The sequence below is a fragment of the Nyctereutes procyonoides genome, unplaced genomic scaffold (assembly GCF_905146905.1).
Source record: "Nyctereutes procyonoides isolate TBG_1078 unplaced genomic scaffold, NYPRO_anot_genome, whole genome shotgun sequence".
Classification (NCBI taxonomy): domain Eukaryota; kingdom Metazoa; phylum Chordata; class Mammalia; order Carnivora; family Canidae; genus Nyctereutes; species Nyctereutes procyonoides.
In genome coordinates this window covers 37,473,939-37,490,489 of record NW_026575048.1, presented here as the reverse complement: position 1 = coordinate 37,490,489, position 16,551 = coordinate 37,473,939, and the positions used below count along the sequence as shown (strand labels likewise).

Here is a 16,551-nt window from a genome sequence, read left to right as displayed (position 1 = left end):
GAGAGGAACACATGTGGACACTCTGGCAAGCCCAGATAAAAAATCATAGCATAGTCTTCCAGGGTTCTACAGCAAGACTTGACCTTTCCCCAAAACAACCTATTCACTGTTCAAAAAGTAGTTTCCAGAATAGCACAGGCCTTGGTAGACATGTCCATGGCACATTAGATAGATAATCATGTGCTAGGGCAGCTCATCATAAACTGAAAATGTCAGACAGAGCACTTTTTAAGATTGGATGGAGCTCAGCAGCAGTCAACTTCAGGAAGGAGATAGTACTTTCCTTAGTATTGAACCCAAGCAGATTTAGTAGGCACACTTAATTTGTGGGACAGGAGTTTCAGACCTCCACAGTACTTCCCACTCTTGCCCTAACCCCTCGGCATGACTCCCATTTTCAGCTTCATGAGCATTTATATTTAATGTATTTTCTTATTTCTGCATTTTTTGGTGCTCCAGCCACGAAGGGACTGCCTCACCCAAAGTTAACTACTTCCTAGAGACAGTAAAAAGACTCGCCCAAGAGCACACCTTTGATATGCAAGCCAGACAAGCTTGAGTCAAAATTCTCCCTTGCCTCCTTTCAATGAGACTTGCAGTCTGGAATAATTCCCCCTATCCTAATCCCCTAGGGTACCAGAAAACAGAGGGCACATCTATAGCCGGCAGCCAGCTGAAATTTTCAAACTATCAAATCTTACACCAAAGCATCTTGTTTACTTTGCTTCCCCTTACTTCTTATGAGATACCCCCCTCCCCTAAAAAAAACACATGGCCAGCAGTTCCTCTCTCTGTCTACTCTTCTAACCTTGGTGCTGTCCTGTGTTGCCATGTGGCATGCTGTGTGTTCTATTTCTATGGGACTATGCATATAATAAAAACTTCTTACATATTGTAATAATTTTCCTGTCTTTGTTTTGTACCATATCTAATTAAAGACACATGGCTTCCCAACCAGCTAATCGTAGAAAAAGAACTCCAGGCTTTGTCCAGGCTTACATCGAATGTTGGTGTAAGTAGAACTGGACAGCTCCCATAATATAGCCATAATGGAGGGCTCTGAAATAAGATGTTTGGTTGGTAGATAGTCAAAGAGTGTGAATGGTCGTCGACTTAATGTAGCTGGGGAAGTGGCCTAAAGTAAGGACATATATGCACTACTGGATGGCTAACTAGTATGGGTCTATAAGGAGGAGACTGGGAGGATATAGGAGGAAAGATCAGAGACAAGAAATTGCCCAATGTAAAAAAGATAAACTGAGCTTAAGAGAGAGAGAGAGAGAGAGAGAAACAGAACAAAATATCTGGGATACAAGGGACTAAACAAAAGATCTAACATTTGTGCCATTGGAATCCTGGAAAGAGTGGAGATGAAAATTATTTTGAACAAGCAATTGCTGAAAAATTTGCATACTTAGCAAACCCCCAACAGGATGAACCTGAAGAAATCTATGTCAAGACACATCAAAATTAAAGTTCTGAGCACTAAAGAAAAAGAAAAAATATCAAAGCCCAAAGGAGAGAAATCACACTTACCCATAGTAGAAAACAACTTGAAGAACAGAGGATTTATATTTAGAAACCAGGAAGGCCAGAAGGATATGATGCAACATTTTTTTCCTGGATATAATTGACACATAACATTGTGTAAATTTACATCTTACACAATGTGAAAATTTGATCTATGTTTATATTGTGAAATGATTACCACAATAAGGATAGTTAATGCAACCATCACTTCATATAATTATTCTTTTTGTTTTATTTATTTATTTTTTGTGGTGAGAATGTTTAAGGTCTATTCTCTTAGTAACCTTCAAGTACAATACAATACTGTCAACTATAGTCACCATGTTGTATACAAGACCATCAGAAATTCTTTATTTTATATATGGAAGTTTGTACCCTTTGACCAATATCTTCCCTGTTTATGTCACCACCTAGCCTTTGGCAACCACAAATATACTCTCTGTTTCTATATATGGGGCTTTATTAGATTCCACAGGTAAGTAATACTATACAGTAATATCTTTCTCTGACTTACTTATTTTACTTAGCATATTACCTTTAAGTTTCATCCATGTTGTCACAGATAGCAAGATTTCCTTGTCTTTCATGGCTGAGTAGTATTTCATTGTGTGTAAATATGTATACATCACATCTTCTTAATCCATTTATCCATCAGTGGACACATAGGTTGTTTCCATATCATGGCTGTTTTAAATAATACTGCAATGGACACAGTGGTGCATGTGTCTTTTCAAATTAATGTTTTTGTTTTCTTTGGATGGATACCCAGAAATGAATAGCTGGATAATATGGTAGTTCTATTTTTAATTTTTTAAGGAAGCTCCATACTGTTTTCCATAGTGGCTGCACCAATTTACATCCCCACCAATAATGCCTGAGGGTTCCTCTTTTTCCACATTTTCTCTTTGTTATTTCTTGTCTTATTAATAATAAACGTTTTATCAAATGCGTTTTCTGCATCTGTTGAAACAATCCTATGTTTGTTAATGTGATATGTTACATTGACTGATTTGTGGATGTTGAACCATCCTTGCAGCTCTGAAATAAATCCTACTTGATCATGGTGTATATCTTTTTAATGTATTGTTGAATTTGGTTTGCTAATATTTTCTTGAGGGCTTTTGCATCTGTGTTCATCAGGGATATCAGCCTGTAATTTCTCTTCTTGTGGTAGCCTTGTCGGTATCAGGGTAATTCTGGCCTCATAAAATCAGTTTGGAAGTATTTTCCTCTTCAATTTTTTGGAAGTTTGAGAAAAGTAAATATTAAATCTCTGAATATTTGATGAATCTGTCTGGTCCTGGATTTTGTTTGTTTGGAGATTTTTTGTTTACTGATTTAAAGATGGTATAATTGATAATGAAGAAAAGTTTGTGGAATGCATGTGAACATATACAGCTAGTTCAAATGTATAAACCATTACTGCTATCAAGTGACTACAAATATTTTTATTACAATATGTGGATATGTTTGTGTGTGTATGCATGTGTATGTGTCTAGTCATCCTTTCCATTTTCTGCAGTCATTCTTGAAGAAGACCATATTCTCTTTCAGGATTGTAATGAAGGTAAAAATCATTGAGTTTATACTTTGAGTAAAGGACTATTAATGGCTAAAAATTTAAAAATGCTTTTGACAATCTTAAGAAAATAGTGAACTTTTCTTTGGGAAAAAGTTGATACTACCATATTGGCTTGCATTTTTCATGGTTGTCCAGGTTAGGAACAGACCATTTTTAACAATGGTTCTTTTGTATTTTCTGAGATGAGAGTGTGTAGGCAAAAATAAAATGGAAGTATTTTCTTTTTTTTAATAAATTAATTTTTATTGGTGTTCAATTTACCAACATACAGAATAACACCCAGTGCTCATCCCGTCAAGTGTCCCCTCAGTGCCCATCACCCATTCACCCCCACCCCCCGCCCTCCTCCCCTTCCACCACCCCTAGTTCGTTTCCCAGAGTTAGGAGTCTTTATGTTCTGTCTACCTTTCTGATATTTCCCACACATTTCTTCTCCCTTCCCTTATATTCCCTTTCACTATTATTCATATTCCCCAAATGAATGAGAACATACACTGTTTGTCTTTCTCCAATTGACTTACTTCACTCAGCATAATACCCTCCAGTTCCATCCACGTTGAAGCAAATGGTGGGTATTTGTCGTTTCTAATGGCTGAGTAATATTCCATTGTATACATAAACCACATCTTCTTTATCCATTCATCTTTCGATGGGCACCGAGGCTCCTTCCACAGTCTAGCTATTGTGGACATGGCTGCTAGAAACATCGGGATGCAGGTGTCCCGGCGTTTCATTGCATCTGAATCTTTGGGGTAAATCCCTAACAGTGCAATTGCTGGGTCATAGGGCAGGTCTATTTTTAACTCTTTGAGGAACCTCCACACAGTTTTCCAGAGTGGCTGTACCAGTTCACATTCCCACCAACAGTGTAAGAGTGTTCCCTTTTCTCCACATCCTCTCCAACATTTGTTGTTTCCTGCCTTGTTAATTTTCCCCATTCTCACTGGTGTGAGGTGGTATCTCATTGTGGTTTTGATTTGTATTTCCCTGATGGCAAGTGATGCAGAGCATTTTCTCATGTGCATGTTGGCCATGTCTATGTCTTCCTCTGTGAAAATGGAAGTATTTTCAATTTCATTACCTTATTAGGTTGGTTAAGAGTACAAAATCTTTTGGCAAATTTTCAGCTGCAATTACCAGAAACCTAACTCAAATTGCATTAAGTAGTAAAGGGAATCTCATTGCTTAAGCTAATGAAAAGTCCAGAGTGGAAGATTTAAAAGAAAGGTTTGATCTTGTCATGTATTTACAATACTTTAAATCCAGTTTCTTCTATCTTTCCACTTTGGCTTCCATTGTGCCAGCTTCATGTTAAGGGAAGCTTTACTATGGATGCCAACAGATCCTGGTGTTATGTGTTTATTGTATATAGTATTCATCCCTCACATTCTGTCAGGAATTCTGACATCCTCTCCATGTGGTCAAGCTTCAGTGATGACCTTTCTTGACAGATTTCTAAGGGCCACTGTAGTCAAAGAAGGGATTTGCTGAAAGGAGAATACAGTGTCCTGCATTTCATCCCTGGAATTAAGCTGGAATCAGACTACCCAAACCAAGTCGACCAAATGTAACTGAGAGCTTTGGAAGGAGAAAGAGGATAGTTTGGAGTTAATACAAATGTCCTCTCTTCCATCCATACTGGATACTCTAATTTAAAGATTACAGGAGGAAATGGTAAGTGCTTCAAGGACAAGTAGTTAAAATCAGAAGCATATAAAGAATCAGTGCTTACCTCTTCTATTGAGATAAACTTCATTTTTTTTTGGAGAAAAAGTGGAAAAAGGTAAAATGAAAGATGGTTCTCTTCTCTAGAAGAAAAGTATCAAACATACAAAAGTGCTCTGATAAAACCAGGTTCAGTTCCTCTTTATTATAGAGTATTGCCTTTTGTCACTGACCTGTGTTTTGAGTAGTTTCATGGTGCAGGGAAATGATGAATTGAGAGATTACTCTCTGCAATCAAGAGAGGATTTGGATACTTGACAATATATGAAACTACTGTTGATTTTATTTTTCCAGAACAAAAGTGTTAACCTGCACATACATGTTCTCTCTTCCTCTGTCTATTCATGCTGAAGATAAGGATACACTAAACAGACCTGGACATCTACTGCTCTACTCACGTTGAGTGATGACACTGCTTGGGGCAGGGACCTCAGGGGGTGGGAGTGGCAGCAGCAAAGTATTGGTTTCTTTCTTACCTGTCCCTCCCATTGAAAGGAAAGTGTTATGAGGTCAGACGTTCTGTTCAATATTATTATTATTATTATTATTATTATTATTATTATTATTTTGAGAAAAAAATAAGGGGAAGGGGCAGAAGGAGAAGGAGAGAGAGAGAGAATTTGAAGCAGACTCTGAGTCCAGGATGGAGCCTGACACAGGACTCAAGCTTCCAACCCCAGGCACATGACCTGAGCCAAAATCAAAAGAGGCACTTGGGATGCCTGGGTAGCTCAGCAGTTGAGCATCTGCCTTTGGCTCAGGGCATGATCCCCAGGTCCAAGATCAAGTCCCACATCAGGCTCCTCCTCGGGAGCCTGCTTCTGTCTCTGCCTCTCTGTGTCTCGCATGAATAAATAAATAAAATCTTTTAAAAAAGAGGCACTTAATCAGCTGAGCCACCCAGGTGCCCCTATTTGATTTGTTTTAAATGCTTTTTGCCCAGAGAGTTCATGATGCTCTTCTTTGTAGAATTCTGGAAGTATTGTGGACTCGGAGTCAGAATAAATGAAGACCTGTTCTACAGAGCTGGGAGCTGAAGCCATTTCACCTACTGCCCCGAGGGGGAGCGGTGTGACACCCCCAGGTCAGACAGTGAAAGAGGATGAGGAGGATCTGAGATGTTGTTTCAGACACTGGTTAACCTGAAGAGCAGAGACAAGGGTGATTAATATGGATTTGGTGACACATTTTCTGAGATAGTGTTTGTTGCAGAGGGAACTACCGTAGGTCTGCTTTGGATGTATGGAGGCGCCTTTACGCTGTCCAAGAACAACTTCAAATATGTATTTAAAATTCAGAAGAGAGTCTAAGATAAAGATGTCAGTGTGTGCACTATATGCTCATTCTGTCTGGCAACATGAGTATATTCCTTGCACGGATGCCATATTTATATTGTTTCAGTTAGGTTCTGAAATGATATACTCATAAGCACATATATTTTACTACAAAAGTAATTTATGCTTTCATGATGACTTCTGCTAGTTTGAAATAGAACAGTTGGTACTAGCAAGAGTTTACATTTGGGGATTTTGCTAGATATTATTGAGAATCATAGTTTTAAGTTGATTTCTGGGCCTCTTTTTTGGGGGGTGGCCTCTTGTAGCATACAATGCCATTTTCTGAGGTGGTGATATTTTGTCTCTTTTCTTTCCATTCTCTGCTTCACACCTCACCAAGCAGACACTTTCATACTCTCTGTTGCTTTGCATAGGCTGCTTCTCGGGTCCTAGGCTGGCTGCTCAGAGCTCTATTAATAGGGTTTCCTTGGGATGGAGCCTGGGTGCATCAGACGAGTGACCAGCAGCAAGATGGTGCCACAGCCCCAAGTCCTCCTCTTCCTGGTGCTCTGTGTCTCAGGTGAGAGGCTGAGAGGAGAAAGATCTTTATAAAATTGGCAAATGACTTTACCATGCAATATGAATAAAACATTTCATTAAAACAGTCTGATTACTTATGAGAAATAAGAAAACCTACATTTTTAGATACATATTTTAGTATATTAATGATGCAATGTATGGACACTGTCCTTTGGTGATTGCAGGTGTGTCTGGGGAAATCGTGATGACGCAGTCTCCAGGGTCTCTGGCTGGGTCTGCAGGAGAGAGCATCTCCATCAACTGCAAGTCCAGCCAGAGTCTTCTGTACAACTACAACCAGAAGAACTACTTAGCCTGGTACCAGCAGAAACCAGGAGAGCGTCCTAAGCTGCTCATCTACTTAGCCTCCAGCCGGGCATATGGGGTCCCTGACCGATTCAGTGGCAGTGGATCTGGGACAGATTTCACCCTCACCATCAACAACCTCCAGGCTGAAGATGTGGGGGATTATTACTGTCAGCAGCATTATAGTTCTCCTCCCACAGTGTTTCAGTCTCGCACACAAACCTCCTCCCCAGGGCCGCAGGTCAGGGTGGCTTTGCTGCACCAGCTGCTTCCTCCCCATTTGGCCCTGTTTCTCCCTAAGCTGTATGAGGAGCTAGGCCTTCTAGCTTAATCATAGAAGAATGTATGAGTTTCAAGGGAAGATTGAGTAGATTAGCCTCTTCTATGTCTCTCGTGCAAGGAGGTCATTCTGTGAAGACTGTAGTGACTTTCCACCGACCCAACTTGTCTACACATTCCAGATAGATTGTATCAGCTGAATCTGAATTGTCCATACAGATGGATTTATACTACTGACCTGATCATGGTTTCAGCTGCATCCTGTGGAGAAGGGACTAGTGTGCCTCACAACAGAATGTTCTCTTGTAATATGACACTTCAGCATACCCTGTAACCCCCTTGTCACCTGCATAACTGCCCAACTCAAGACATGATTACTCAGCAGTGTTCTTAAGACTGCACTTCATTCATGTTCTCCTCTCAATTCTTGCTAGAGGCTATTAAAAAGACAAAATGTAACTGGAAAAATAATATCTCACTGGATCCCAGCTGAAGGCTTGCAAAAACATTTGAGGTTTTGAGAAGGGGCAGGAATTTGTGAGTTTTACAGAAGCTGCATAGACCTCACGGTGGAGGTGACTTCCTCGTTCTCTCTGTTAGTAAGCCTGGAGTTAGGTTACAGGACCTCTGAGATATCGCTATAAGGCCTGTTTCTGTACTATGAAAATACTTGCATATTCTTCTAGACTATTTGGAATGTATCTTTCCCTCAACTACCTAGGCTCTGCTATGTAGACTTACCTATTCTCATTACATGGATCTCAACCCATCCATGAGTATGGAAGGTGAATTGAATGCTTATCGAGCATTACATAGCTTCATCCTTAAACATCTCAGTATCTTAGACCTTCAATTTCTACTCTTTCTTGGGGTTCATGACAAGCTGGCATAATCCCAATGTACTGACTAAAGAGAAGCAATGTGTGCAATTATTGTTCTGGGTTGTTCAATAAGACATCAATAAAAGACTCAAAAATTGTATTTGACGCTTCAGTGAAAATAGCATTTTTCTCCTGCTGGTTGTACAGAAAGTGGCCTGTCAGCTACTCTCCCATCATGAAGGAGCACATTATTGACAGAATGAGGACAGAAGAGCTGATGTGGAAACTGTTTGATCTTACTTTAATTCAATGACTCAGTCAACTCTGAAATCCACCCTCTCTCTAGCCCTGCTACTTGTACTGACAGCATGCTACATAATATTTAAAACTTGGTTTTCCATTATGAAGTAATCTACATGGGGCAATAGATTCTAGATAACTAGGTATCCTTGCTAGGATTGCACATTATCTCACAAACATTAACTAAAGTGTGCATTGTCATGCATTATTGCATCTTCCAAACACTAGAGCAGCTATCTCCCTGAGTTATAGTGAAAGGGGCAGACCCAGTACCTTGAGTGAAGCACTGCACTGCCCCTACTCAGTCCTTCATGTTGTAACTAATGCTGTGTGTGGGCACCAGGGGCTATGGCTTTTCTCATTGGCAAACAGCAAGCTTAGATGTGTGAACTTCCTTTACATTGTAAGCAACTTTCACCAAGTAAGCTAATGTTGCTCCCTTAAGTGTAGACACAATGGAAAAGTAGAGCAATTGTCACAAAAGAACCTCCCTGCCCAGGTGGCCTGGGAACTGTGTTCAGGGAGGATATGATGGTGTGGGGAGTTGGGAGTGACTTTAGAGAGCACTAGAGAATAACATAGCTAGCCTGCCCATTGTTGATGGCTAGAGTGTAGGCAGTGTAGGACTTCCAATTCTCTGTCCACACCTGGGGTGGGACCCTGGTTTGGAAGGTGGTTGACAGGTATCCTGAACCAAGTCCTGGCTGGTATTAGTTTCAAAGTTAAATGGTCAGTTGCTCTTTTTGTTTTTGTTAAGAGTTGGTGACAGTTTTCTCTATGCAGAGATCCCACCAAAGATTTCATTTTCTCAGGAAAGAAATTATCTTTGGCTAATGTTGAGTGAAGAAAAAAAGATAAAATAAAAGGATATGGCAATAGATCCATTAAGTCTTTTCAATCTAACCCAAACAGTAATTTTCCTGGACTACAAAATTTATAAATTCTAAAAAGACTGTTACTCATATTTGCTCTTGATTATATGGGATAGAATACCTCACCAGTTTGTTCTCAATTCTTGTATCTTTTTAATCTCTAAGAAATATTTTCAGATAAATTTCATTCTTTTCCCTTCATAGGTAGAATAATATCCATTCTATCACTCTTCCCAGTATCTTCGGGATGTGATCTCTTGCTGTAGAAGAGCAAGAGTTTCCTTGGTTTAAGCTTTCAGTGACAAAGTTGTAATGGTAGGAAGTTAGATATTGCGTGTTCGTTGTGAATGGAAGCCAGAGGAGACCCTCCCTACCTGGGAGGGCTTCAGGGGGTCACAACAGTGGTTTTCAGTGCTGAGCAGATGAAGTCTGGTCTTACTCACACCAAGGCAAGTTCAGTGGTTAGTGTCAGTTCCCAGCCTTCACCAAGGTTCCATGCTCACTCCTCTCACCCTTTCTAGGTCCTGAGGACATTTAAGGACTTGGTTTAAAGGCCATCTACTCAGTGGAGTCGACTTACCCTCCTCATCTGAAGCAGGCCAGCCTGTTTCACTCTTTTCCCATCCCACGGCTTTCTCTTCCTAACAATAATCACAACTAGAAATACATTATTGTGGTAATGTATGAAATTCCAGTTCTAGGGACTAAGAATGTTCTTGAAATAACCTATATCCTAACAGTAGGAAGGCTCCAGGACACTCTCCTACATAGCATCTCAGATAGACTAGAAGGCAGATTCAAGAAACTGGTCCCCACATCCCTTGGGACATGCTTGAGCTACACTTAGAAATTTCTGGTGACCCCAAATCCCACAGGGTGTTCTGAGAGCAAGTGTCTCCTGTGAGCATAATCTTAAGCTCTTCTGAGCTGATTTGCATGTTGTCATTAGACAAAGCTCTAGGGTGCTCTCAGCATCCTTAAAGGCAGCTGGTCAGGGCCCCTGAGGAGCAGCCTCTAGTCCAGCTCTCCAAGATGGGGTCTGGAGCTCCTCTGTTGTGGCTCCTGCTGGTCTGGGCTCCAGGTGAGAGAGGGAGGCACACAGAGAAATGTTGAGCAAATTCACTGTGGCCGTGATGTTTTCAGTGTCTCTGGGTCTTGGTGGCTGGAATGGAAACATTTGGTATAGGTTTCCAGTTGCCCTGTTAGCTTTCATGTGTTTGTTTGTTTGTTCGTTTGTTTGGTCTCTAGCCTCCTTGATCATGTCTCTCAAAGAGAGGGCCACCACCTCTTGCAGGGCCAGTCAGAAAGTCAGTGATATTTGGAAATGAACACAAAAGTTATCCATGCAATCTAGATCTTAGCTGTTGTTTTCCTGGCAGACCTAGGATGGCTGGTCTATACTGAGCTTTAATCATTGTGCTGACTGAGCAAGAAAGCATGGGACCCAACAACATGGGCAGTGTTTTCACTGACATGCAGAATCAACCCATGTTCCTCTCATCTGGGAGCTAGAGTAACAGGAGACAGAGAAGCTGAGCTGAGGCTTCCATGTTTCATTCTGTCTTCTATCTGAGGCAGATCTCCTCCAGAGCACTGACCCAGACATTGATATGGGCTCTGAACAACAGTGGACTAGGAGGAACATATACAGCAGCTGGGGTGGGGTATCTGGGCTTCCAGCTGCAGAAACCATTCACCTCTTCTTTCCTCTTGAGCAACCCATCCCAGGTGGTCATGTTAGAAGATGCCATGTGCTTAGCCTAAAGGAAGAATTTCTCTCCCGGGCACATAGAATGGAATTCCTGTGTCCTCCTGTCTCATGTATCACCTAGACTCAGCAAGATGGTGTTTGGTGCAAGCCTGTTGAAAAGAAATTAGAATCCTGTGGTTCCATTTCTTTCCATCTACTGGCAATGTGCCTAGACCACTTCTTTGTGGCATGATTAGGTCAGGTTGGATGAGGAATTCCAAAGAGAAGAAATCTACCTTCTAGACACATCTTTCCTGTACTTGTTATACATCTTTCCTGAAGGCCCTGAAGATGCTTCATTCTTTGTAAGGATTAATAAAGAACAACACTGAGCTGGGCCCAGCTATGTAGGTGGAGGGACAACCACAACTGCACAGCTAAGCAGGACTCAGGTTCTGACACTCACAGCACAGATATCATTTCCCTGAAGAAAGAGGTGGTGTTGTCCAACTCTTCAGCTACATTGTCTAACTCTGATTCTTGTTTCCTATAATACGTCTGGGGGTTTCCCTACAGCAGCTAAACTTCTTTGCTTTGTCAACTTTTCACTACCTCTCAAAGAAGCAGCTTTATTAATGTGACTCTAAGTTCTACACAAATCTTTTTGGTTTTCCCATGTATCTTTTTTTTTTTTTTAGATTCTAAGTACACATAAAATCATATGGTATCTGTTTTCATCTGACTTATTTCTGTTACCACAGTATCTTCTAGGTCCATCCATGTTGTCACAAATGGTAAGATCTGATTCTTTTTTATGGCTGATTAACATTCTATTGTATATACACCACATTTTCCTTATGCATTCATCTATTGATGGACACTTAGGAGCTTTTGTATCTTGGCTATTATAAATCATGCTACAATAAACATAGAAGTGCATAATAGCTTTTCAAATTAGTACTTTTGAGAATGTTAAATCATAAAAATTCTTTCTTGGTTACAAAAAGGCTTTGAAATTTTCTTTTCTACCTGTATACAGAAGCCATAATATTACTAATTTGAAAAAAAAGAATCTCTGTTTCCTGAATGATAATGAACTATGCTATGGTATGGTCCACAAAGCTGCCCACAAGTCAATACAAATAATAAGATTTGGTAAAGGGATACAAGGCATCTATTTGGGGAACAGAGCAGTCTCTCTGAATCTCTATTATTGACCATAATCAACTGAATGAAGAAGGACTGATGCAAGTGGTAATTTTATTGTAGATATGTCTCAGTTGTCAGAGGATGTTAGTTTGGGGTCAGTAAAATGGGAAGCTAGTGTGCGATTTATGTGGGAAGAGAGTTGGTAAGACTGATCTATTCTCCTGCAATCAGATTTTGTGAGTGGAGAATGTGATACTCTTTTTGTTAAGGTTTGTTTATTTATTTGATAGAGAGGGAGAGACAGAGAGAGCAGAATGGAGGGGCTTGAGCTCATGATTCTGAGATCATGACCTTGAGGTCAGACTTGAGCTAAAACTAAGAGTCAGACGTTTCATGGATGGTGTGACAATGTGATATGATAGTCTTATACTTTCACCCATAGACTTTATCAGTGCAGATAGTCCAAACCCACACTGTTTTGACCAACATTGGAGACACACAGAGGCCTATTCCCTGACAGGCCCAATTGGCGTTTCTCTCTGATTAAAAGGGAGACTTTGTCCTTGCATGAGTACTGAGATCAAGCCATCTAGCAGAATGAGCTTCCCCAACTGCTGATCACTGAAGTGGATTCCTGAGCTCCAGGGCACCTGTGATTGAAGTTTGTCAACTTGCCTAAATAACTGTACTTACTTGAGGATACACCCAGTAAGTCAAACTAGGGTCAAACAGGAAATGAAAAGAGAAAGTAGATACTATTTTAAACCAAAAGAAAATGTGGCATATCAAAATTTTGATTGCAAAATTGGGTTGCAGGAAGCAATGATTTAATAACATTGAATCTATAGCATTAAATATGTTTATTATTTGCAAAAGTCACACATTGGTCACCTTTCATGATATCATATCTGCTACCAAATTACAAACGACTATTTATATACTCAAAATCCAAAACTTTTACTACCTGTTCTCCGTTCAACCACCTGACACCGGCTTGTTTAGATGCCATCTCAAACATGTCCATGGAGTGAGAAGATAAGTACTAAAAAGGAGAAACAGGGAAGTGGATAAATATTAATTTCTTATTATTGCCTGATATATCCCCTTTAAAAATGTACCAAATTGCTAAATTCCAACAGGTGTATAACAGTGTGCCTCAGTTGACTGTTGTCATGCTGATGAAAGTTATTTGACAAGTGCAGGCAAGGCAGGGAGAATTAGGATGAGTGTTCATCCCCCTACCCCTTTGCTCATGACTGCTTTCTTAGAGGGTGCTTTGATCCCTCTGTACCCCAGCTACTTCTGCCAAGTAAGGTTATGCCATTGCCTGGGCCTTCATGTGCAGGGTTTGGGGTGCAGCGAGCCCTCATGGCCCAGAGCCTACAGCTGCAACCTATCCCCTTAAGCTCCCCAATATCTTCTTTTTACACTGAGAGACTCTGTTATGCCTGCTCCCCAGACAAACAACATATGTGGGCAGCTGGGCCATGACACCCAAGAGGTTTGTGTTGGGAGCTGAAACACTGTGGGAGGAAGATGTAGACTTTGCTGGCAGTAATAAACTCCAACATCCTCAGCCTCCACCCTGCTGATTTTAAGGGTGAAATCTGTCCCTGACCCGCTGCCACTGAACCTGTCTGAGACCCCAGAGAAACGCTTGGAAGCCTCATAAATCAGCGGCCGAGGAGTCTGGCCTGGTTTCTGCAGGTACCAATTCAAATAGGATTTTCCATCACTGTGCAGGAGACTCTGACTGGCCCTGCAGGAGATAGTGGCCAGCTCTCCAGGGGTGACGGCCAGGGACAGTGGGGTCTGCGTCATCACGGCCTCCCCAGTGGATCCTAAAGTAATGGGAGAAATGTAAAATTATATGCAAACATTCCTAGGCATTTTCAAAATTTTACTTTGGTAATTATTCCAGGCTAAATCACTTTTTATGACTTTTTAAAAAAGGTTTTATTTATTTATTAGAGAGCATGAGTGGGGAGCAGGGAGCAGAGGGAGAGGGAGAAGCAGACTCCCTAACGAGCAGGGAGCCTCATATGGAGCTCCGTTCCAGGACCCTGGGATCATGACCTGAACTGAAGACAGAGGATTAACCAACTGAGCCATGCAGGTGCCCCATTTTTTTTGTGTGTGATTTTTATTAATATCTCCAAATACCCGATTTCTAAAAAGAACCTAAGATTTGCAACATAAAAGGGGGTGTCTAAAAGTCACCTACCTCATCCCCTTTTCTCGACCAGAGCATGGATCTTTATTCCCTTTCAAATATTTCTTACTCTCCTAGATCTAAACATCACACGCCCCTTCCCAGAAGGTAAGACATAGGCCTCTAACACTCGAACAAAATGGAGAGCAGTGGTGTCCGAAGAGCTCACTCTCCCCAACTCATTCTCCTTTCTCATCATCCCTCTGTCCTTACCTGGGATCCAGAGCATCAACAGCCCCAGAAGCTGAGAAGGAAATTTCATTTTGAGAAGTTTATCTGATGAGTCCTAATCAAGATCAGAGCTGGTCTTTTATCTCAGATGCAAAGGTTTTATCTGAGACTTTGTATCTTAGTCCCTCCTTAGGGAAAAATATGCAAATCCCTGGTGGGTACAGCCCCTGTGGAAGAGCCAATGGGAGTGTGGGGGGCTCTCTTGTGAGCAAAGAAATATAAAATGTCTGTGTTTGAAAGAAAACTGAGAGAGCTAAAATCTATGCTGCCTATAGAATAATCACACAGAGTTAAATGTTTCCTTCTTTTCCTTCTTTTTCTACTTCTTTAGAACTTTCCCAGTCATATTTATACATCTTAATAAGGTTAAGTTCCATAAATATTTAGTGAATCTTAATCTTTTTTCATGTTTATTTAAAAGAGTCTAAATTTGTTCTATTTTTTTTAAATTTTTTTTTTATTTTTATTTATTTATGATAGTCACATAGAATGAGAGAGAGGCAGAGACACAGGCAGAGGGAGAAGCAGGCTCCATGCACCGGGAGCCCGACGTGGGATTCGATCCCGGGTCTCCAGGATCGCGCCCTGGGCCAAAGGCAGGCGCCAAACCGCTGCGCCACCCAGGGATCCCTGTTCTATTTTTTTTAATTGTGCTGAAACAAATGCGAAGTAAAGGGCAGAAATCTTAATTGTGCAACTGAGTAAGGTTTACATAAATTCACTGTCCAGATCAAAATATAAAGTATTTCTAATTCTCCAGATGCTTCTTTCATCCCAGTGGAAAGGACTCCCCCCTCACCCAACTAAGGGAACTATTGTTTTGACATCTATCACAATAGTTTGGTCTTTCTTGGACTTCAACTTTATGTAAGGTGAAGCAAGCATCCTTCTGTTTCTCTCTTCTTTATTGTTTCTTTGTTATTTTTGAGTGCTTCTTTCCTTCTTGTGCATTAGAGTTAGCTCCTTATGACATTTCCTTGAGTTTGAAGGATTTCCTTTTGGGATTCTTGTAAGCATATCTGCCATTAATAGCTTCTCTTCATTTTTGCTTATGAGGGATTAGTTTTACTTTTCCTTTATTTCTGAGGGTACTTTAGTGGTTATAAAACTCTTCATTGACTTTTATTTTTCCCTTCAGCACCTTAAACCTGTCCCTGTTCTGTGGTTTCCAGCAGTTCTGATGAAAAGTTAGCCAATTGATTAGTTTCCCTTAAAAAAAGGAGTCCTATTTTTTTCTTACTGCTTTCAAGATTTTCTCTTTGTCTTTGATCATTTTAAGTATACTGTGTGTAATTCTGAATCTCACTGTGTTCCTCTTGAACAGATTTGATTGAGTTTCTTTGATCTATTCACTAAAATGTTCCATCATGTGTGAAAGGTTTTTTTCCCTTATTCTGTCAAATATTTTAATATTTTGTGTTTACATAGCTGGAAACACTGAAGAATCTTGCTCCAATGCACACCCCAACTGAAGTCCATTTTTTTCCTGGCAATACCTGATAGTTTTTGCTGCCATCCTTATCTTGGTGACAGATGGGCTGAGTTGGGGACAGAAATGAGCATTCCAGGCAAAGGGACAGAGCCACTTCTGTCCACATTCAGAGCTCTAGTTCTTTTTAAAGAGTAAGCACTTTTCCATTTGTTTTGTTCCTTTGGTAGTTTCCTAAAATAAAGTACTGAAATAGTTACTGATAATTTTTCCAGCCATGTACAGTGCTGTTTCTTGTTCATTTTTGCAGAAAAGAGTCACTAACCTGTTCATTATTGTGTAATTGGAAGTGGATTTAAATGAGTAACAAAGCCACACTGAATAGGAATGAAGGTGTGGATTAACTATGGTTGACCCTAGAACAACCCAAGGATTAATGGTGCCAACCCCCTCCATGCAGTTGAAAATCCATGTCTGACTTTTGACTCCCCCCCCAAATGTAACTGCCAGTAGCCTAGTGTTGGCCAGGAACCTTACTGATAACATAGACAGTAGACTAACACTTATTT

The 16,551-nt window shown here is 40.5% G+C and overlaps 1 gene segment (V, D, J or C); it reads right to left on the bottom strand.

The window, feature by feature from the left end:
• LOC129511091 (Ig kappa chain V-III region MOPC 321-like) overlaps positions 1-14,624 on the bottom strand; it is a 161,590-nt gene extending 146,966 nt beyond the window's left edge. Inside the window, 2 exon segments of the V gene segment in view lie at positions 13,639-13,951; positions 14,536-14,624. Of these exon segments, the coding sequence occupies positions 13,639-13,951; positions 14,536-14,584 (362 nt within the window).
• Positions 14,625-16,551: the final 1,927 nt, after the last annotated feature.